Source organism: Thamnophis sirtalis, unplaced genomic scaffold, assembly GCF_051295495.1.
Source record: "Thamnophis sirtalis isolate CommonGarterSnake01/CBP01778 unplaced genomic scaffold, rThaSir2_p1.2 scaffold_5, whole genome shotgun sequence".
Taxonomy (NCBI): Eukaryota; Metazoa; Chordata; class Lepidosauria; order Squamata; family Natricidae; genus Thamnophis; species Thamnophis sirtalis.
Genome location: NW_028261385.1, coordinates 107,147,488 through 107,171,159, shown reverse-complemented (window position 1 = coordinate 107,171,159; position 23,672 = coordinate 107,147,488). Strand labels below are relative to the sequence as shown.

At 37.6% G+C, this 23,672-nt stretch overlaps 1 protein-coding gene across 1 annotated transcript in view; it reads left to right on the top strand.

Annotated features, from left to right (window-relative positions):
- Window positions 1–23,672, top strand: part of CASR (calcium sensing receptor) — a 57,485-nt gene that overhangs the window by 24,779 nt on the left and 9,034 nt on the right. The window contains exons 3-4 of the mRNA XM_087716465.1: window positions 848–1,154; window positions 4,453–5,328. Coding sequence (XP_087572591.1) covers window positions 848–1,154; window positions 4,453–5,328 — 1,183 coding nt within the window. The remainder of the gene's footprint in view (window positions 1–847; window positions 1,155–4,452; window positions 5,329–23,672) is intronic.

Here is a 23,672-nt window from a genome sequence, read left to right as displayed (position 1 = left end):
CTCCTAAATTACAGGGAGGTTGCCATATAATATCAACTCTCTGGGTAACCCTGGATGAAATTCTTCCATTATCCTTATGGGCTTCCTGCATCATTTGATTGGTCATTGAGTGACACAGAATTTTGGACAAAATGGGCCTTAATATTCTGATAATATATCATGTAATACCTCAGGGATTGTCCAGAAAGTGGGATAGCATATAAATGTTCACTACTTGTTTCTGAAAAATTTCATAGGGCAATTCTCAATACGAATAAGAACAGTTTCTTGGCACATTCTCTAGACTATGTGTAATGTAATCATTCAAAACAAGACCTCAAAACAATTACCTTTTAGATAATAAGGATATGCTGTTAAATTGTGTCAGTGGTTGTTGAGAACTCTGGAAGCGGGAGAGGTTGGAGAGAGAGCGAGAGAGCACTTTCCACTGTCCAAAATGCCCATTGTTCTGATCCAACAGGGCTCTGTTTTGCATGTCGTACAACTGTCATGGTTGTCCATTGGAGGATTCAAGGATCAAATTATGTTCTGTGCATTATTACCTCATCGCACATATGACTTGCACTCTGTAATTTATATCATTTGCTTGATAATGACATAATACAACTGATGTAAATTGCATCATTTGCACAATATAAGTGGTCATTGTGATTTGAAATGGATGCTTATGTGAACTGGCCCTATTTTTGGTTAATTGTTTTGAAATATGTAGTTGCATTTCTCTTTGGAGGAAAATGGACTTAGGAATGCTCTTCCATTCACTCAGAAACAATATATATTCCTGTTTCTCTCCTCTATCTTTATATAAGACATTGTGCATATTTTAATTTCTCTTCCTTTTTTGTAGATATAATTTCCGGGGTTTTCGCTGGTTACAGGCAATGATATTTGCCATTGAAGAGATTAATAACAGCCCAACTCTTCTTCCCAATATGACTCTTGGATACAGCAGTTTTGACACCTGCAACACAGTGTCTAAAGCTCTGGAAGCCACATTGAGTTTTGTAGCCCAAAACAAGATTGATTCTCTGAATCTGGATGAGTTTTGCAATTGTTCGGATCATATCCCCTCAACAATTGCAGTGGTGGGAGCAACGGGCTCTGGGATTTCCACTGCAGTTGCCAATCTTCTGGGTCTCTTTTATATACCTCAGGTGAGCATATGTTATCTCTTTCCAATGCTAGAAATAGGATGGTCCTAGGCAGGTAAGCTTGTTAATTACAAAATGTTTCTACTGTTGCTATGGCATGTTTCATCATCTCTTCCGTCAATCTCACAATGTATATAAAATCTTAAGGAGTTAATGTAACATTTCCACATCTTCCCTTTTTTAAAAGAATAAATATCCCTTTTCCAATTTTGAACACCAACAGGATTCAACAAGTCATTCTAGCAGTCTGTGCGTATATGTCTGAGTAGCCCCTAGATTCAAAAGGGCAGCTCTACAACCCATTATAATCATAGGATAATTTCTCTATAACATATTTATTTTCTTATGCCCATATTAAATAGCATAATGCGCATTGTGTATTTACATCAGTCATACTAATTCATTTTGCAGCTTCCTGTTGAAGCATGTTTCAGCATGTAACAATCCAACATGAGATATGATTCCATCTGGCCATTGCTTTTCTTTAATATATTCAAAATATTTATTGTTGTGGCTGCTGTTTTGGCCTAATTTTTAACGAGCTAGTTTGATAGGGTATTTGATTAGGAATTGGTTATGTCAATTCTAGTGAAAAGAAGGTCTAGGGATGACATGATAGCAGTGTTCCACTATTTGGGGGGCTGTCACAAAGAAGAGGGTGTCAAGCTACTTTCCAAAGCGCCAGAAGGCAAGACAGGAAGCAATGAATGGAAACTAATCAAGGAGAGAAGCAACCTAGAACTAAAGACAAATTTCCTAACAGTGAGAAGGATTAACCAGTGGAACAGCTTCCTTCAGAAGTTGTGGATGCTTCATCACTGGAAGCTTTTAAGAAGAAACTGGACAGACACTTGTCTGGAATGGTATAGTCTCCTGCTTGAGCAGGAGGTTGACTATAAGACCTTCAAGGTTCCTTCCCATTCTATTATCCTATTAATTGTTAAGGGATTGTGACTAAATTAGTTCAGATGCTGCTCAGATTTTAAATGCATGGTCTGAAAATAAAAGACAGATATAACAATGTGAAGTATCCCATCTCTGGAGAGAAAATACCTGAACTCAAAAGAACAATCTATTGTGATAGTGATTGTCCTATCCAATAAATTCAAATAAATAATCTAGAATATTTTTTCACATCTTTCTCCCCCCCTGCCCCAAGCAGATGATTATTTAACTCTGAATTTCAGAAATTCAAATTCAGCCCAATTTCTCTAGTTCTCTCAAAAGATTTTCCCTTCTCCCTCTACATATTTGCTCCATGTCAGTGATATCAATATACCTGTCTGTATCTTGATACTATCAAGTCCCATCAAGCACTTACTGCATAGTCCTATAAAGGACTTTTCAGGGACAACCTTAGGCCAAATGTGCATTGAGAAAAGCCATATCTCCCTGTCAGTCCAAAAAGGAAGACTAGAGTAAAAGACCAAGCATGAGTCAGGACTACTTTTATTGTAGAAGCCATAGTAAATGAATCTTGCCAGTCTGAATGTGTTCCCCCGCCCCCACTTGATTCCTGTGTCAACTAGGGATGGGGTCTGTCACAGGCATTACATCAAACTATGTTCTTGGCCCATACACAAGTCCTCTTATCTGACCATTTCCTTAGTAGCAGCTCTTCTTCATGTTCTTCAAGACCATTCCTTAAGTCTTCTGCACTCCCCAGTAATATATCCATTTTTTACCTAGCTGAAGCCAAAATTCCTAAAATAAATATAGATTTGAAAATGTACAGTGATTGCTTCTAAATGTGATTGGAAATTTTCTTATATATTGGGGATATTCTCAAAAGTTCTGGATGGGCTGAGGAATGTAGAAATAATTTGTCCGTCATTTATAAGTACTTCTTTCTCTTTCACTGATCCAAGCAAGCCTCCTGATACAATGGAGAGCTGAGGAGGATGAAGTGGGATGATGTAAGCAATTTAACTGGTAGAAGAAAATCCTGGGATAAAAGAGACGCAATATGATTAGAGCCCACTTGAAGATCTGCTCTGAAATGAAAAATATCATAAATTACCATAAATTATGTAATACTTGAACAATGGGATAATATGTGAGCAAAGGTTTAAAATTTATATTAAATTATAACTGAAAAGAAAACTTACATAAGTTGATGTATCATTGGTACTTAACTCCAGACAAGTCGTCAAGAATGTATAAAGGCATTTCAAATGAATATTGGAAATATAAATGTAAAGAGGGGGCTTTTTATCATTTATGGTGGACATGTGATAAAGCGAAGAAATATTAGCGTAGGATTCATACCTTAATACATACAATTCTTAAAGTGAATATAAACAGAAAACCAGAGACTTTTCTTTTGGGTTTAATGAAAAAAGATTTAGAAAGAAATTTGGAACTTTGATGTTATATATGTTCATGGCAGCAAGACTACTCTATACATAGAAATGGAAGGCTACATTGATCCCCACAATGGACAAATGGCTGCAAAAACTGATGGCATTAACAGAGATGGCTAAATTTAGTGTTTGATCAAAGAAAAAAATACAAATAATAATTCAAAAATTAATCTACTTGGAAGCCGCTTCTAGACTTTGTGCTTGAGGGGGGGGGGGAAGGAAACATTGAGTTTGGGTTTTACCGATTACATAGATTTGTTGTTATAGAAATGGCTACTTTTAAATATTATGTAAAAGTAAAAAGTTGAGGTTTTACATTAATGTCTTATTCTACTGCAGGAGTTGGAAGTCAATGCCTTTTCTTTCTTTTCCCCCTTTTTTTTCCCTTGCTTTTCTCTTCCCTTTTCCCCTCCCTATCTTTCCTATTATTTACTTTAGTATTTTCTTTGTATGCTACATTATAAATTAATAAAAATCATTATATATAAATAAATTATCAATTTACCATTAAAAACATCCATAAATGGTTTACCATCTGATTGAGGGAACACTTCTCCCATTTGAAGGGCATTTTTCAGGATGATAGGAGAAAACTTTTATCTTTCTCAAATTATGGGGTGTGTTTTCTAGGGAGTAATGTTTGGCTGTCATCAATCCATAATCTCAATTAGGCTTTAAAATGTTATGGTTATAAGAATGGATATTCCAATTGGTATCTCTTTGGATTGTTAGTTCACCTATTAAATAACTTTTTGTTTAAGGTACCACTGCATTTGTGAGTAATTTCTTATTCACTTGCAAACTGCCCTGCTGATACAACATTTTTTCTTCTTTAATTAAGGATGTGTTCATGGAGTCACATCCCGTGTGAAATGGTTCAGAATAGTTTTTACTTAAATGCGTTGCATAAGAATTTATTCCCCTCTTTCCTTTTCCAGGTTAGCTATGCTTCATCCAGTCGGCTCTTGAGCAACAGGAACGAGTACAAATCTTTCCTGCGCACTATACCTAATGATGAGCACCAGGCTACTGCTATGGCTGACATTGTAGAGTACTTCCGCTGGAATTGGGTGGGTACCATTGCAGCAGATGACAATTATGGCCGGCCAGGTATTGAAAAGTTCAGGGAAGAAACAGAGGAGAGAAACATCTGCATTGACTTCAGTGAGCTCATTGCCCAGTACTTGCCTGAGGATCAGATCCAACAGGTGGTGAAAGTCATCCAGAATTCCACTGCCAAAGTGATCGTTGTATTCTCCAGTGCACCCGACCTAGAACCATTGATCAAAGAGATTGTCACACGGAACATCACTGGCAGGATTTGGCTGGCAAGTGAAGCCTGGGCCAGCTCATCATTGATAGCAATGCCACAATTCTTTCATGTCATGGGGGGCACCATTGGATTTGCTCTTAAGGCAGGACAGATCCCTGGCTTTCGTGACTTTCTGCAGAAGGTAAACCCTAAGAAGTCTGCTAATAATGGATTTATTAAAGAGTTTTGGGAGGAGACGTTTAATTGCTACTTACCAGAAGGAAACAAAAATTTCCCAGGTTTCTTCCACAAAGGCTATGAAGAAGGCCCTAGAGCTGGAAATGGTACAGCTTCATTCCGTCCCCCATGTACAGGGCGTGAGAACATCACTAGTGTGGAAACACCATACATGGATTATACCCACCTGCGGATATCTTACAATGTGTACTTGGCAGTATATTCCATTGCTCATGCTTTGCAGGATATATACACTTGCACTCCTGGGAAAGGGCTATTTGCCAATGGGTCATGTGCAGATATCAAGAAAGTTGAGGCATGGCAGGTAAGATTTGTTTTACTACAAGTATTGTACTACATAGTGTCTGATATAATTTGCAGAACAGCTAACAGATTCTCACCTAATTGACAGATTTGTACTGTAGCCCGATTCTAGGTTTAAATTAAAATACAAGGTGAAAGGTACCCAATCAGATTAATTTCCCTTGAATTTGGAAAGCACCCAATCTTCCTATATTCTTTCTTTTATTTAAGTGTCCTCGTCTGTTTTACAATCATGAGGGCAGTGGGACAGATTCAAATGCTCTTGGTGCTTTTTATAACCTGATGAGTCAATAATAAATTCCAAAAAAACCACTTCTCTCAATCTTCAAAGCAGCTACATGAAGCTGCTAACTACTCCAAATACCATTATTTGCAAGCAATGATAGCTTCCATGCAGAGTCCCTTAGTCATAAATAGTGTTAAACTGTGGTTATGGTTTCAATTTGTTTGTATTTTGGGTGGAATTTCATTCTCTGAGAATAATCATTTTAGCAGTTTGGGAGCATTTGATGACATTTTCTGTTTTGGTTCTTGATTAACCATCTTGAGTGATTCAGGTTTTCAAAATGAAAGGCAACTTTTCCTATAGGCTAACTAGGCTTCAGCCTAGGGCCTCAAGATCAAGAGGGGCCTACATTCAAATTGTTAGCAAAATTAAAATTACACTATTCTAAAAACAGTGAACACTAAAACACTGAACCGAAAATAAGGAGAAATTCTACGCATATGACTAATAAACAAACATAAAAATGTATTCGTTAAGATCATTCCAGCGCCTCGGCAGTTGGGGAACCCGCCCACGCTCCCGGCACCGGCGGTCGGGTGAGAGGCGCGGCCACTCCCAATAGCCACCCCGTCGATGCGGAGCCCACCAGTGGCCAGGCAAGTGAGGGTGAGGGGGCCGAGCCAGGCAGCTGAGCGCAGCAGGGGAGGCGGCTGGCCTCACTGCCTTTGCCACAGAGCAGAGCCACCCTCCGTCGGGAGGCTAGCTATATATATTGATATATATTGATATATATCACAGTAATGATGTATTTTATTGTCTCTCATGTAATTTACAAACTTAAAAATGGGAAGTGAAAGGGCCTCATAAGTGGAATAGCCTAGGGCTTCTTTTCATCTAAATCCGGCATTGGCAACTGTTGATAATCACATAATAAACCCTATTCTCATTATTTGGTTGAAAGCAGAGCTTAAAACAGTTCTTTTCAAGTTCCAGGCGAGGATGAAAAGATTTAAGAGATCAGGTGAGGGAGCTGAAAAGTAAAGGGAAAGAGGTAATATTTCCCAAAGCAGCTCTTAAATCTAAAGTCTCAATAGTCAATCTGCATTTGTAATCAAGCCAACATCCACAATCTGCTCAGTAAATTTAGCATTAGCTAACAAGCTCATGTATACACATTAACTAACACATCTCCACAATGTCGAACAGTTGGACTAAGAACCTTGTTCCTTCAAATGCCTATAATTCCACACACCACGTTTAGTGGGCCTAGAACAGGGGTATCAAACTTGCAGTCTGTGGACCGGATCGGGGGTGGGTTCTAGCCAGCGTTACTGCTGGTTTGCTCATGTGCACATTTTGCACATGCGCAGTTCAATGGAAATTCTCAAAAACTCAAAAAAAGATGGTGACCGCAGCGACCGGGAAACTGGTTCGGAGGTATGGCCAGTCTGGGTTACTGCTGGTTCTGTGACCCAGGCCAGCATACCACTACCGGTTCTGTTGAAGTGGGTCAAACCAGTAGGAACCCACCTCTGGACCGGATGTGTCACATGTTGACCATGTCCACACCATGTTTAGCAAAGGGGGAAAAGTCACAATACATCACATGATGATGCTGTGACGATGTGAGTTTGACATCCTTGGACTAGAAACATAAAACATACTGCGATTCATCCCGACTTTAAAAGCCATGCCACCCTATAACTCCTATCACTGGCATATCTTATGCCAGTGATTCTCACATAGTTGGCTACCAGTTTCAATTCTGGATTGACTGTATGTCTAATCAGTGGTGGGTTTCAAAAATTTTTAGAACTTCTTCTGTAGGTGTGGCCTGCTTTGTGGGAGTTGCTTGCCGGCCATGTGACCGGGTGGGAGTGGCTTGCCAGCCATGTGACCGGGGAAGTGGCTTGCCAGCCATGTGATTGGGTGGATGTGGCCAACTTGTAAAATGTGATGGAACTCACTTAACAACGCTCTTGCTTAGCAACCAAAATGTTGGTTCAGAAACTCTGGCATTTGAAGAACGCAAATCTTAAAGCTGTCAAGTTACAAGACCCTTGCACCTCTAACCCTTTAGAAAAAAAACGTGTGGACTTCAACTTCCAGAATTCCTCCTCTCGCTCTTCACCTTGATGATGTGCGGATGGGCGGGGGGAGGGAGTTGGAACCGGTTCTAAATAGCACTGTAGATTTGTGGAACCTCTTCTATAGAAGAGGTTAGAACTGGCAGGAACCCACCCCTATGTCTAATGGAATGTCAGTATTGCTCTTGAAGCATGTTAATAAAGCAAAAGAAGAGAAAAATGGTGCTTGAATCTGTGTTGATCTAAGTTTTGTTTGGTAAACTTAAAAAATTGCATGATCCTTTTGATATTTGAAGGGGCATAGTGAAGGTATTACATTGAGGTGGAATTTGGTTTTTTTCTTGTTCATTGGTCAATGCTGTTATTACTGCCTTTTATGCAAACTGTAGGAGTCCAAGGAAGAAGATGCAGGAGCTATTCCAACTAAGGCCAGATAGAACAGAGTTGTTCCTGTTTCTTCCATGTTCTATGCTCTTCCAGAAGATCCTTTGACTACTAATGGACATGAAATATGAATGCAGTGGGAGGATATTAAAGTCTAAGATGGGTGTTTCCTTGAAGAAGGAAACATTATCAGCATGATAGATTGTAGGCTAGGGAGTAGGATAAGGTGCTTTTCCAGTTTATTTGGGGAAATATCTGGGTGTGGTCCATGTATTGTGTAAGACGATGAGAAGCTGATATAGCAGATGGAGGAATCTGAGAATAAGGCTGATTGATACAGATGACAAGGAGGAAGAGTAACAGTTTACAGTGATGGGAAAGTGTATGAACAGAGTAGTCCACCTGTTATCAGAGCCAATTTTGTCCCCTATACTATGTAATACTTGCATAAAATCTGTTAGGAATTTTAGACTGGAGAATCATTAAAATGCTATGACATCCATATTATACTAAGTGCTGTACTGGTCTTTGCCGTCAATGTCTAAGAAGTGTATCGCCTAAATTCATGCATTCATTTTATTATTGAATGCACTGCATTCTTGAATAAAAATAGAAAGTTAGTTTACAACAATTAAAAAATAGAAACTATAATAAGGAATACAATTGATACATTTAAAGTTAATCCAAAATTTAAAACCACATCTTTCAAAAAATAAAAACGCCTTGACTGCTAAAATTAAACCAGGCAAATGCAGTGTTGTTAATCATGAGCAATCTGGACTCAAAGACTGGAGGTCTGACATTCTGGAATATATCACATTTCTCCTAAATGAACAGGTGCAGAGTGTCCGGGAGTCTCCTTTATCCTCAGGTGACAGTGGATTCCCAGCTAACAGTTGTGGCGTGTTATACAGTTATGTTGTTGTGACAAGGATTTCAGCTTCATTCCAATGCAACTATTATCACGTGCTTTCTGTGAAGCTGCCCTTAAATTGTCCATATGTCAGGCCCCCAAAACCAAGAATGATACAGGGAGTTATTTCTGAGTAGTTTCTTTATTCTTCACCTGCAGAAACAATCTTGCCACACTAAAACAACTACGGTATCTGCCTAAACTATAGATGTACTCTGTGAATTTCTAGGAAGGGTCCCCCTTTGCCCTTTTCCTGCCTACTACACCTTCCAAGCTCCACCCTCTCTTTGCTCTTTGGGAAATAACCCAGAGGTGGGTTTCTGCCAGTTCGCCCCGGATCAGGCGAACCGCTACTGGTGGTGGCAGGAGGCTCCACCTACTCACCTGGATGCTTCTGCGCCTGTGTAGAAGTGTCACACAAGCGCACGAGCGTGCACGAGTGAACCAGTAGTAAATAAATTGAAAACCACCACTGAAGTAACCCCTCCCACTTGGGATATCAGACTACATTCCAGGATAATGAGATACAATTGATACAAAATATAAGAACTAGGTTGATGGTGTAAGATACTAAGATCACATGAAAGCTGTTTTAACACCTCTGTTGGTTGTGAGTTGCTTTCTAAGCACAGTGGAATAGGTTGTATGGTTGAATCTAGCACTGAAATGCAGGAGGGAGGGGATTTTTCCTAAGGGGTTAAGAGACAGATCAGCCTTGAGTCCTCAGTTTTTAGAAAGAGGTCCAGAAGTCATGTTCCTAAACCTTTATGGGATTTATCTGATAATTTTGCAGAGTATGCTTTAATCTGACAAGATTCCTAATTATGGGGGCACAGCAATAAAGAAACTATTCTGAGCAATCCATTGTGTTGTTCTTGATACCTTATGCCTGATATGTTGCCACGAAGGATTGACTTTTCCAAAATCTGGGCTACAGGATCCCTACTGAGGTGGGTCTGAGTGAATTACTATGGAGAAAGCAGCATCTTGGTGCACTGACCTATATCTACTGGACTGGAAATATTCTTTACAAAATGGAAAGTAAGGCAGATTGACTTTATACAAATCTACATATTCTTAAACACTTAATATAGATAGCATTGATTTAGACTAGAAGAAGGCCCCCAATATTTCTGGGCATGGGGAATTTTGATAATCTGTATATTCTCCTACAGTGGCTATTAACAAGAACATTTTCCTGGTTATAATGACTATCATAATGACATGACTACTTCCAAAACAAAAAGGTTCAATGGAGAAGTTGACAGAAAATGTACTTGCCTAATATGCCAAATGCAAGGCAGAAATGGGTATCTGCGCTCAAAATACAAAACCGCTTTTCTAAACAAGTTCACAAAAGAAATAATTCCAAGTAGCCATCTGTGAAATAGTATCTTGAGATTATATATATATATGTATATATGTATGTATGTATGTATGTATGTATGTATGTATGTATGTATGTTGTATTTGTGCTGATAAATAAATAAATAATATATGTGTGTATATATATGTATGTATGTATGTATGTATGTATGTATGTATGTATGTATGTATATATATATATATATATATATATATATATATATATATATATATATACATATACATATACATACACATACACATACATTCATACATACATACACACACACATACACACATATACATACACACACACACACACACACACACATACATACACACCACATCAATAAAGGTATTCCCATTTTGTTGAACTGTAAATAGCTAGCAACCACAGAAGGAACTCAAGCAAAACATCACTCACATCATTTTTTGCTCCTTCTGCTAGATTGCACCATTCTGTTCTAGGACAGGTCATGCATCAGAATAACTCAGGGAATTTCTATGTCAAATCCAGGCAACTACATCTCATTCAGAAAATTATTAATTTGAATGGGGACAATAAATTAAAACTCAGCCCTACAAATACATTGATACGTTGCTGGATGATTTGCCTGTCCAGGAGGGACATATCAACAGTCTGTTGCAGATGGATGCTAAAAAGGATCAGTCTGCGGTCTAGATATAAGCAAAGATCCCCTGCGGTCACTGGGATCTCCAGTATCAACAGCAAGGTTCTCCAAGGCAAGACAGGTGTGCCTGTTGTGATCCTTCCTGTCCAAGAAGAGCCTAGTGAAATAATTCCCAGATCAGATTACTTCTATCTACTGCATATGCTGCTGTCTTTTAAAGCTGCTCAGAAACTAGCAATAATTCAAAACAGAAATTATAGATCACCAACTGGGATCAGTTAATACTGCTTAAAAAATCTCCTCTGGCTCCTTGTCTGTTAGATTCTGGATTTTTGGAGAACTGGAAACTCCAAGTATCCATTTCAGAGATGGGTTGCTACCCACACCAGTTCAGGTGAACCAGTAGTAGAAATTGCGACTGGGTCGCTGAACCGGTAGGGACGGCAGGCTCGCCCCAAATCGGTTCCCTGTTTGCCGCAGCATGTTTTTTTTCGACATTTTTAATGTTCTGTGCATGCACTGGCCTATTTACAGGCAACTGTACACGCATGTGCACTGAACTGGCAGTAACGCCATCAGAAACTGATTCATTTGTATATATTCCAAGATTGGCTTTAGAAGAGGCTTTAGAATGTCTCTTAAGGCAGTCAGTTCCCTCAGGTATAAAATTCTCATTTTGAAGAGGCTTGTCTGCTATCTCCTTGACTGCCCCATGGAGCTACCTAAATGCCCAGTGGGCAGGAAAATGAGACCCATGTATACTTTTTAAGCCCCATAAATGTTTTTATGGAGAACATTTATTCAAGAACAATGACCTATTTATTTATTCCAAACAAGAAACCCATACACATAGCTTACATTCCTTAACCTGTTTTCTTTTATGTCCTGGCTAATGCCCTGGCTAATTCTTCTTGCATATCTTCCTGAGTTCTTCTTATCCTAAAATGTATTCTGTCTTTTTCCTTTTCTCCTAATAGGATCACGGTCCATTAAATCTTCATTCCTTTCTGTTTTCCTTGCCTCTTGGCTTAAAGTGGCAATTTAAGACCTTTTCATTTTTAATGCTGCTTATTGTTCTCGTCTTATGCTGTATGACAGCTTGGAAATCTTTTATACTCGAGGACTGGCTGCAAATATTGTTTCTTTATGCAATGTTCAACCCACACTTTATTATTTAAAAAACAACAACCAGTGGATGGGCAGCTCATAAGAAAGCAGTGATGCCAGGTTCTGACTCATACAGAGCTTTGTGTTTAGGATGAGAACTTAGCAGTGTATGGCATATGTGGAAGAGATTGGTAATGGGCAGGGGGGAAAGGCCATCTTGCGTAAGCAGGCTATTTTGTTCTGTTGTTTAAATTATGAAGAATAAGAGTAAGTCGCTTTGCAAGTCATCCATGAACTATCTCATAGAGAAGCAGTCCACCTCTGCTGGTAGTTGAACTCTGTCACTGGGTTCATCTAATGAGAAACTCCTGCACTGCACGGTAATGTTCCTTTCTTTCAACATATTAATTTCAGTAAGACAGGGCCATGCTGCGTGTTCTAACATTTGCCTTTCCACCAATTAATGGGCGTGCTTTATCAGGTGACAGAAGAATTTAATATCAATATTGTTTTCAGCTTAGGTTGAAACAGATGAGGGATTTAATGTTCAGATAGAAGGCCCCACATCTAGACAGGAACTCAGGCTAATGGGCTGCCTCAGGAGAAAACTCGTTAGTATCATTTTCAAAAAGTTTCCATACTGGGCATATTTATGAAAAACCCTAGCCATTATATCATGTTTTGCCAGAATTCTCCCCAGAAGAACAGATGGACTGAGCTGTAGGTCAGAAAGAAAAAGGCAGATAGAATATGATTTCCCTGCATTGAGAATAATATGTATATATGCTTTGAAAAGAAACAGGGAGACTATAAAATATTAGAGTAAATTGTGTACTGTTAGAAAAGTCTGTGTCTTGAATCTTTATTACATTTATGTTTACTACCTTTTTAATTGGATTGGTGTCCTTCCCTTCCCCCATCCTTATTCCCTCTTGGTCCTCACAATGACCTAGCAAGTTAGGTTGGGTTAAGAAAGAAGGCCAATCTGTGATATGATTTTTTTAATGTACACTGGTGTCTGATTATCTCATGTAACATGAACATTTCTCAACCTGTTATTTTGGGCTGTTTTCCTTTTGCTTTTAGAGTGCTATTTTTATGAGGTTGGAGTGAAAGCAATATTGTAATTTCTCTGTGCTGCCAAGAGACACCTGCTGCAATCTAGCCATTTTATAACTCCTGTTGGTGGTAATGGTTTAGGTGCCAAACCTGTTTTGTGACATCGTCCTCACCTTCTTCTTTGACCTCTGGCAGAGTATTAGGAGCTTTCAGGTAGCAAAGTCATTATCCCTTTTTTAAAAAAGGATTTTAAGCCATTTTTCACTGAGCCCATATGAAATTATACAACTAAGGATCAGTACTCCATTTTTACTTTGAAGCTTGTGATCCTGTGCAGCGATAAAGCTGTAATGGCAGTGTGATGTCCTACTTCCCTTATACTTACAGTACAGTACTATATAGATGGCTTGAAGTATTCGTTGCTTCTGTAAATACAAATGCTAAGACAGAAACCAATAAATAAATTTGATTCAGAATCTGATCCAATTATACTAGGAAAAGTAGGCATTGCAACAATCTATAACATCCATAAGCAATTCGGAAAGAAGAAATGTCTATCTACAATATGTCTTTTAAAATGTTTGTGTCAAATGTGACGGAAGGAGTTCGTTATTGTTGTTTTTTGGACTAGAATACATCCAGTCAAAAATTTTCCATCAAAGCCTGACTAAACTTTAAAGCACAGTTGAGGGGGAGGGGGGAATCCAATTCTCTCAAATGTTAAAAACATTTATAAATGATGCTCAGTGCAATAATACACGAGTGAACAATAGATACAAACTCAAGGTAAACTGCTCCAAACTCAATTGCAGAAAATACGACTTCAGCAATAGAGTGGTCAATGCCTGGAATGCTCTACCCAACTCTGTTGTTACATCCTCAAAGCCCCATAACTTTAACCTTAAACTGTCTAGCGTGGACCTCACACCTTTCCTAAGAGGTCTGTAAGGGGGCGTTCATAAGTGCACCAGCGCGCCTATGCACCCGTCTTATTGTACCCATTTCCTACGTTCATGTCCATGTTTATACTTATACATGTTTGACAAACTAAATAAATAAAATTAAAAATAAACTAAATAAATAAATTGATTTGATTCTAATTTGATCAGGAAGAAGTATTTCCCAATTGACATCTGGAAGGCTTTTTGTCCTGAAATGTTTTTCATAAGTTGAATATTTGAATAATCCTTTAAATCTTGAAAATACCTGGGTAAGGATCATAATAGTCATGTAGTATTATGTTGCCAATGTGGGATTGAAACTCAGAAAATACTGTAGTAACCTGCTTAAAGCTCAAGGATTTTCTCCACTGCTGAGATGAACTGTTCATGACCTACATACTCTTGAATCAGCAGAAAGTTAGACTGGCATGAAATTGACTGTCTCCATGCCAATCCCTATTCTGTCTCTATTGCTCTGTTCCCCACTCACTGTCATTCACCTGATTTTCTTCAAGGCGTCAGAACTGTGAAGCAGCAATCAGGACTGCAAAGAAACTAATAAGCATCAAATCTGAGATCTGTTTAGTAAGATTTGCTAGGACAACAAGAATTCTGACAAATACCGTACTTTGGCTTTCAGATGTGAGCTTTATTTACAACTAATTCAAAGCAGTTTAAGTTCTCATTTTTCTTTCTCCTGCCCTTCAATGTAGGTGGGGTGAAGACAAGTCAACCAGTACTTTGATGTAATTTACCCAATGGCTGCCTCTTTATCAGTGTGAGACTATACTCCCACAATAGCTTAGCATTTTTTTTACATCTTCAATTGTGATAAATTAAGAGGAGAAATGCTAAATCATCATGATCATCTATTAAACTTGCATGCTGCCTGAATTTCAACGACTCTGGGTAGCTCAATAATCAAAGAAATTACAATAAAACCAATTCAAGATCAAACTTGACAAAGTAACAGACTAGATCAGGGATGTCAAACTCGTGGCGTCATGGCGGCATCACATGAGGTATCGAGACTTTTTTCCCCTTTGCTAAACTGGGCGGGCAGATCCAGCACATGATGCATCCGGCCCATGGGCCATGAGTTTGACACCCCTGGACTAAATGGATACTTTTAAACACTAATACATCTGCAGATGTCTTTAACAGTTCCCATGGGATGGGGAAAAGAAACTGACAACATCATGGGGACACTGCAGAGAAAATATGTTGTCAAATGATTTTGTGCCATCATGCTTTGATATAAGAGTAGAAAGGCTCTCAATCACTTAAACTGCACAAAAATGTTAGATTGTACTGTAAATTATTTGGCCTAAAAGGTGACTAATTCAGTCAGAGACTGGTCTCCTACACATTTATACAGAAGTGAGTAAGTGGTTCTGGTCAGCTCTGATCACCATGATACAAAAAAGATGCTGGGACCCTAGAAAGGGTGCAAAGAAGAGCAATAAAGATGATTAGGAGACTTGAGACTAAATAGTACAATGAACAGCTAAGGGAATTAAATATGTTTAGCCTTACAAATAGAAGGCTGAGGCATGATATAATAGCTGTCTTCCAATACTTAAAAGGCTGTCACAGGGAAGAGGATATTGATTTATTCTCCATAGCACCAGAGGATAGGATAAGAAGAAATGGGTGGAAGATCATCAGAAGAAGATCCAACCTGGAAATAAGGAGGAATTTCTTGACAGTGAAAACTATTAAGCAGTGGAACAGCTTGCTTCCTGTAGTTGTGGCTGCTTCATCAATGGAAGTTTTCAAGAATATTGGACAACCATTTGTCTGGGATGGTATAAGAATTCCTACCTTGGGAAGGGGGTTGCGACTCCAGTCATATAAACTACAGCAGCTTAAAATATACATCTGTGGCAGAAGTGTGTGTCCACACATCCTGGCTTAGTACAATCATGTTCAGGCTCAGCGGTCCTGTTTTGATGGAGAAAATCTGAAGAAGTATTTCAGCTATTTGTAACTAACATTGAATTGAATGTAGGCACTGTATTCTTGAATTACAGCTACTTTTCAGATTATCCCAGTCAACAAGGGAAAGCTAGAAATGAGGAACAAGGCCAAAATTGTATCCCCAGCATCTTTCCTATAATCCAAATTTTCATCATTTCAAAAAGAGATTAATATATCTAAAAGTCGGTTTGCTTTTTAATATGATAAATAAATAGAAGTAGAAAAGATGTGTGCAGATTAAGGGGAGACGTTTAGCAAGACTACAAAAAAAGTAGTTTTTAAGAGTTGCTATGAAATTTGGAGCAAAGTAAATCAGCTAAGGGTGTTTTTCTTAAAGGAACGACTCCTGTCCATCATTCATAAAAGACATATAACTCTCTTCCCAATTATATCATGTTCTCTCCCATTACTATGGAAAAGAATAAAATAGCTGCACTTGAGGAAACTGTCTTTGAGGGGGAAAAACCTGGGGATTTCATGAACCATTATTGTATCAGGACACCCTGGCAAAACACAGCCACCACTCTTTGGAGGAACTTCCTACTTAATAACAATAATCCCCTTTGTTTATAATGTATTTTTAAATATGTTTTTTTAAAAATATTCTTTGTCCTTATTGCTATGACTTTTGCAGCTTTTTATAGGTTACAGATTGTCAATGATTAGCCCAAACTGTTTTGTGTTAAGAGCCTGTCCTCTATGTTTGTAACTAAAGATAGAAACATAAATTCCCAGGAATCCATTTCAGAGCATTCAAGAGAAGCCCAGTTCATATCGGGAAAGTCTGAACAAAAGTTACCAAGGCCAATTAAATGAGTATATTAGATTACTAATATGACATATGGGCTTGTTTTTAAAACATGGGCTTGTTTTTAAAACAGGTCGTGGAGGCTAGCTGATTGCAGTGATGCTTTGGCAGAAGGGGGCATCTAATCTTGTGACTTCCCAACTGATTCATCTAGTTTCTCTTCTGATGCCAGAACATACATACTCTCTGGAGAGGCAGTCTTGCCAGCAAAGGGTCATAATAATTTATCACGCTAAATAATAGGGACTCTGGGCCACTTATGCAAAGACAAAGGATGTTAACTTCAGCTGCATTAGGTAATAATGAGGGAAACAATTTCATGGCTTCTCCTTTCCCATTTGGTGTTCAAAGAAAGGGATTGGCAATTTGGACCATTTGGAATTTTGACAACATGAAATGGACACTCACAAAATTGTGGCATGGAAAGATACAAAATGTTATTTTATCCAAAGACAGACTCATTATCTACACTCCAAGATGTTCCCTATCAGTTTCTGGGCTGGTAGATAGAGGTCATTGAACTTCAATCACTCAAGTTTTTTTTAAATTGTCTATGGAGGCTGGAGACATTCATGTGAATAAAACTAATATTGCAGGTTGGGTTTTTGTTTTAGAATGTGCTAATTAAATTACACACACACACACACACACACACACGAGAGAGAGAGAGAGAGAGAGAGAGAGAGAGAGAGAGAGAGAGAGATGGGGGGAGGAGGGGAGAGGTCACACTGCAGAATTTTTAAAGATGTCCATGTTTTTTCTAGCTGCTCTTTATATTGGGAGATCTGCAATTTACATATTAGAATATGATTTCTGGTGGGATTAGGCCTCATCCATCCCTAGGACCAGATTCATCTTTTCTTTTCTTCCTACTTCTTGGAAAACATTGTTACACTTTTGTTAAAAACCTGGCTTTCCTTACTCATGATGATACGAGAAAACAAGACTCGACATTTTGAGAAAGTATAATTTTTTTATCCTTTCCAAGACAACTCCAAAATAAATTAAGAAACAAACATTAATCATTAATCTCTTGGCATGAGAAAATTAATTTGATCATACTGAAGTTTTTTCCCAGCATAATTTGTTACAAGGAACTCCTATTTCTGAACATTGCTGGGAACTTTAATAATTATACTTAATCAGTATTATTTACATAGAAGAAACTTCAAAGAGAACGGACAAATAAAATCTCAGATTACATCTCATCCTTAGGATCTACACCAGGAAGCAATTGTTTCACCCTTTTTGGCATGAAAGAGTGCAGTCATCCTTCAGCCCTCATCTTGCCTGGGGAACAAAGTGCCTATCTCAAGTCCATGGCATAACTACCATCATTTTCTTGCCTCCGTAATCTTTTTTTTAACACAAGGAAGTAGGATTAGAAAGGACATCTTACCTTTCTAGTCCACTACATGAAAGGAAGGCAAACAATATTCTGGCATATATAATAAACTAGAAGTTTAACATCAATTTATAATGCAAAAGAAAGTATTCACAGAAGCAGAATTGAAAGAACTGCAAAGATTTTTCCAGGACAAAGAAACCGAAGCCTTACCAGCAGTAGCTGGTAAGTAACTGAAGAGGCAAACTAGCGGGAGTTCGTAGTAGAGAACTCCCATAGTAGAGAAAGCCATCTTGCATATTGATTCATTTTCATTCACAAACCAGGAAGGCACCCTCTTCTCTGTCTTCTCCTCAGGAAAAAAAGCCCTGTAGCTAAAGAATAATTGAAACAAAGAATAACTGAGCATCTAGAACAAAAATAATAAAGCTCCCTGCACTGAAACTTGTTCAAAAGTAACAGCTAGCACAAGCATTAAAAGATGCCAATACTGTAATAGGAAATCTAAAAGAACAAGATTTGCCTATCCCAGGTCCTTAGTAAAAACTTGATAGAAAGATAAAAATGCCAAATCCAGTTTAAACATTTGGCTGATTGTGTGATGAACCATAACTATTAATAATTCACCCAATTATGATAATTTAATATAGCCCTATATATAGAGAGAGATCAACCACACGGAGGAGAGCCTTTTCAGTAGTAGCTCCGACCCTTTGGAACGATCTCCCCATGGAGATTCGTACCCTCACCACCGTCCAGACCTTCCGCATAGCCCTTAAGACCTGGCTAGCCCGTCAGGCCTGGGGATAAAGATAATCTGTCCCCACCCGAATGATGAATGAATGTTGTTTACTATTTTTACCTTTATGTACTGTTTTGTGTCTATTGTCTGTACCCTCCCTTCCCCATTTTATGTAAGCCGCCCTGAGTCCCCTCAGGGAAAAGGGCGGCCTATAAATACTAATAAATAAAAAAAATCAAAATCAAATCAAACATGTTCCTAGATAATAATTTCATTCAAAAGAGTAGGACATGATGATAGTTTGCAAGAACTAAGGCAACCTCCATTTTCCTTATCTGATTCTTGTTTTATTATTTGTTTTTTTATACAAAACCTTTAAGGCCAGAATTACTGAAATTGAATTGTTTTTCTATTGCAAGTGATATAATCTTGACGTGTATTTGTACATGCAGAGAATGAGGGAAGGACCTTTAGAAGTCCCAATATTCCTTTCATTCAGGTTTGGGTCTTCATAGAAAACAGGCTCAACTGGCTTGCCCAGAAAGATACTCATTTAAACTTCTAGTATGTAAAACTGAGACAGCTTGGATCATATTGCTTTCTTGGCTATTATTCAGGTCACATGGAAATATTTGAAATAACACAGCAGGTAAATCAGTTCAATATTTTCATTCATAGTAGGTAGAAGACAAAATGTGGAAGACATGTTAATATCAGCCATTAGCTAAGCCAAGGTTGATGGCATTGTCAGATTCTGCATCTTTTGTTATTCCATAGGCCATAAATAGCATAACAACTACACTCTCCCTTTTTGCTTCTTTCTGCTGTTCATTTCCATGCCTGCTATTGTACTGCAAGTTAAACAGGAATAAGAACTACGCATAAATGCAAGGGAATGTGACAATTATTATTTGATAAGGGAATTCTGATTTTAAGAGTCACAGGCTTTGGATCATATATAATTTTATCATAATATAAGTATTTATCTTAATTTTTTCTCTGGTGTTAAACTCCCAAGTGAAATCAATTTAATGAAATTCAAGTTTTAAAGCAAATTTCCTGGTAAAGCACCATAAACTGCAGGGTTCTTTTTTTTTTTTACCATCCTGTAATGAGTTTGTTATATCCAGATTACTCTGATGTGAATGTTACACATATAGCTATCACCGGGCATCTTCAATTAATCTGAAGTGTAGTTGGGCTGTTTCTGGTTGAGACCAACCAAGTGGAACTAACAACATCAGTCCCAAATGATGCCATGCCCAGATAGTGTTTCTCAATATAATTAAAATGCCTAGCACTTATTTTTGAAGTCCTAAATAGCTTGGGATTTCAGCCAGGTAGCTAAAAAAAAGGCTTCTTGTTTTAGGTACTCTTGATTCATCTCAAATTTTCTCCTGCTAGTTGAAGTGAGGCAGAGAATGGGCTTTTTCTGAGATGTGGACAGTGAATTGTCCTTCCTTACGCAGCATTACAATTATTAACAATCTTTTTTTGGGGGGGGTGTCCTGGAAAATTTTGGAAATCCGCATGATAGGCGTGGTAAGTCCCAAATAACCCATTCAACCAGAACCGTAATCAGTTACATGGCTTCTTCCAATTCTATGTAGGACTCCAAGATGCTGTGTATCACCCCAAAATATTCTTGGAAACAGAGATGATGCTAAAATGGGCTTTCTTACTTGAGAGCAAGCCAGTGTGGGGTGGGAGGGGAGGGGGGATAAGAAACAAATCAGCAAATTTAGGAGTTCCCATGTGCATATTGGTGTCTATGGATATCACACTGCGTCATAGAAACCCTTTCACTAAACAGCCACACCCACCTGACTTTAATCCAATGATGCTTCTTAGCATTTTTTTTCTCTGGTCCAGCTGCTCTGTTATGTTATGCAGCTTTATAAAATGCTTTTATTACTACCAGGAGCCATTTTAAGAATTTTATTAAACAAAGGCTGACATAAATACTTTTGGTCAAACTAAAGTATTAAATCATTGGAAAAACAATGGTGATTCATCTCCATTTTGCAATAAGATAATCTGAGATTTTGAGAATGAATTAGGTCATCATAGAAAAATATACTTATTTAATCTCATCTTCCATTTTACCTCTATTCACAAAATGAATAGCTCTTGTAAGTTTTCCCTATTATCTCTGATTATCACTACCACACTTTTTGTGTGTTATGGGGGAGAGAAGCAACAATTAACAGCAGGAATGAGCCATCCAAGTTAAAGTGCACTTATATACAAATTTCACTGGTTTTTTTTTTCCTGAATGGATGTTGATCATTCATATATGTCACTACAATTATGGGATCTCCTGAATTTGCTACCCAAGCAGCCAAATGCTGAAATAATCCTTGTTCATGATTTAGTGCTGGATTGGGCTTAACCAGAAAATCTTTTATCCCAATAAAATAACATGTATTCTCTTCACTTTACTTTATTTGAAGCAGGGTAAATTATAAGCCTTGGAGCTTGATCCAAATGATCCATATTTGAATGCTTTATTCTAAATGCATTGATGAAAGAGGAACCAAATTAAGAATGGTAGAAATGTCAGTATTATCAATTGTATGTTGGTATTTTCAAGCTTGTTAAACATAACTTGATATTGACCAATCTCTGTTCGTCTTTCAGCAAATTATCCAATAAAAGCTTTGATTTGGAGATCAGAAAATAACTGCCCAGTAAATTTCCCTTGGATAGGAGACTTTTAAAAAATGTCTAATGAGTTTGAGAGGGTTTGTCTCCAATTTTTTAGTCTCTTAAATGAATGGTCAAAATTCCAAATCCAAATTTAACTCTGAGACAGTTTAGGTTTTCAAGCTTGAGTTGAAGCTAATACCAAATTAAATGAAGGGAGTTTGGAAATAATAAAAGGAGTTTGATCATGGGGATTGACTTTGAAAAAACAATTGAAATCATTGTTGAAAAGAAAAGAAAGGGAGGTACAAATGACTAATCCAAGGGAGTTAGAACAAGCTGTAAAAGATTAAAGCTCTTTTAAATCTTGTGGTTTATTCAGCTCCTAAGAGTGCCTCTGGGGCAAGAAGGCAAATCTCACACCTGAGGTCTAGGCAGAGCACTTTGGAGTTGTATTTAATGAAACTGTTACTCAACTGAGTTCATTTGAACTACCTGTTGATCACTTATTTCTTATTTCCGAGATACCTAAATGAATGAAGAATGGCAAAGCTGTAGGAGTAGGTGATTTGATTTCTGATTGGTGGGCTTTTAACACTATCAATCTCTCCTTTCCTATTCCGAGGAGTGATGTTGATTAATAACTGTCCCAATTTTTAAGAAGGAGGTAAGCTATTAAGTTAATTTCAAATCAATTTACTTATTAACCCATTCATTTATTTAACATTACTTATATCTTATCTAAATCCTAGCAGAATCTGAGTAGGGTACAACAACATAAACAATAACAACTCTACAATGATATAATAATAAATAAACCAAAATCTAAACATTGTAAATGCTAATAAAAATAATAATATGAGTGAATGATGGAATAGATCCACATAGCTTGCTTATAAATGCCAGCAAGGTTGGGGTCATAAATACCTCAATTGTGACTTGGTGTTGGATGGTGTGCTCCAATTTTACAGCATAAAGAGCTTTAAAAGTGATGAACAAATCCTTGAATTGGACAAGAAATCAATCAGCATCTAATGTGACATATTCAAAATAGGTGTTATTCTAAGTTATTGAGGGTAACCATATGACAATGACATAAATTAGGCAAATTTGTTCATTCATTCTGACCAGTCTCAGCATACTCTATATGACATTCTTATTGACTTAAAGATGGTATTTTACCTAAGGAAATGCTATGAGCAAAATTAGCATCCTGGACCATAAATCACTTTTTTTATTTTAATTATTATGTTACATGAAAATACCTTCATGCAGGTTAGTGTTCCACCACCATAGGCTTGTCTGATCAACTCAAAAGTTAAACAAGATTACATTCTTGTTCTGGTTTTTTCTGTATTAATTCCATTACTCAAGCTTTTTTAAAAACAGGCTTTACTCTCCGTTGTTGGCAAAGAAACCTATATCCATCCTGTTACATGCTGACTGTGCAGTTATTTTATCTTTTGACACAGGACGGCTTAAGCCTTAAGGCATTGTCTGCAAACCTAGGAGTTTATTGCAGCAATAAAAATAGATATTATCCCAAATTTAAGTAATTCTATTTACCAAGAATCATAATTAGAGGATAAACAATACCTGCATTGAGCGGATTAAAGATTCCAAATGTCTTTGAATCATCTTCCAATAATTGTCAACATCAAAGAAACAAATACCAATGCTGAAGCTTCTAAAGCTATTAATGCAATAAATGGAATTGTCAGTTGCAGACGCAATAATTTTATACATGCAATCATTAAATTATTGAAAGCCAAAATGCTGAGCTTTCTTTTCCATGGCACACAGTTTTGTATATTTAGGGAAGAAAGATCTTTAGAAGTAATAAAAACTAAATATATTACAGCAGTTCTATATATCCCCTGATGCGTATCGTATGCCCTTTTGCTTTTGAAATCTGTTTTTTGTTCTGTTGAGGCTCATGTGAGAAAATGCCAACTGAAGTACTGTCTAAAAGTAACTTAGAGAACCACCTTAATTTTTGCTAATAGGTTTACTTCTTTGCTGTAAAGAAGGCATTTTACTGTGACCTTGTAACAGTTTCTTCTTCTTCCAAAAAGCACATAAGAAGCAAATGCAGAGATTAAATAGTGTA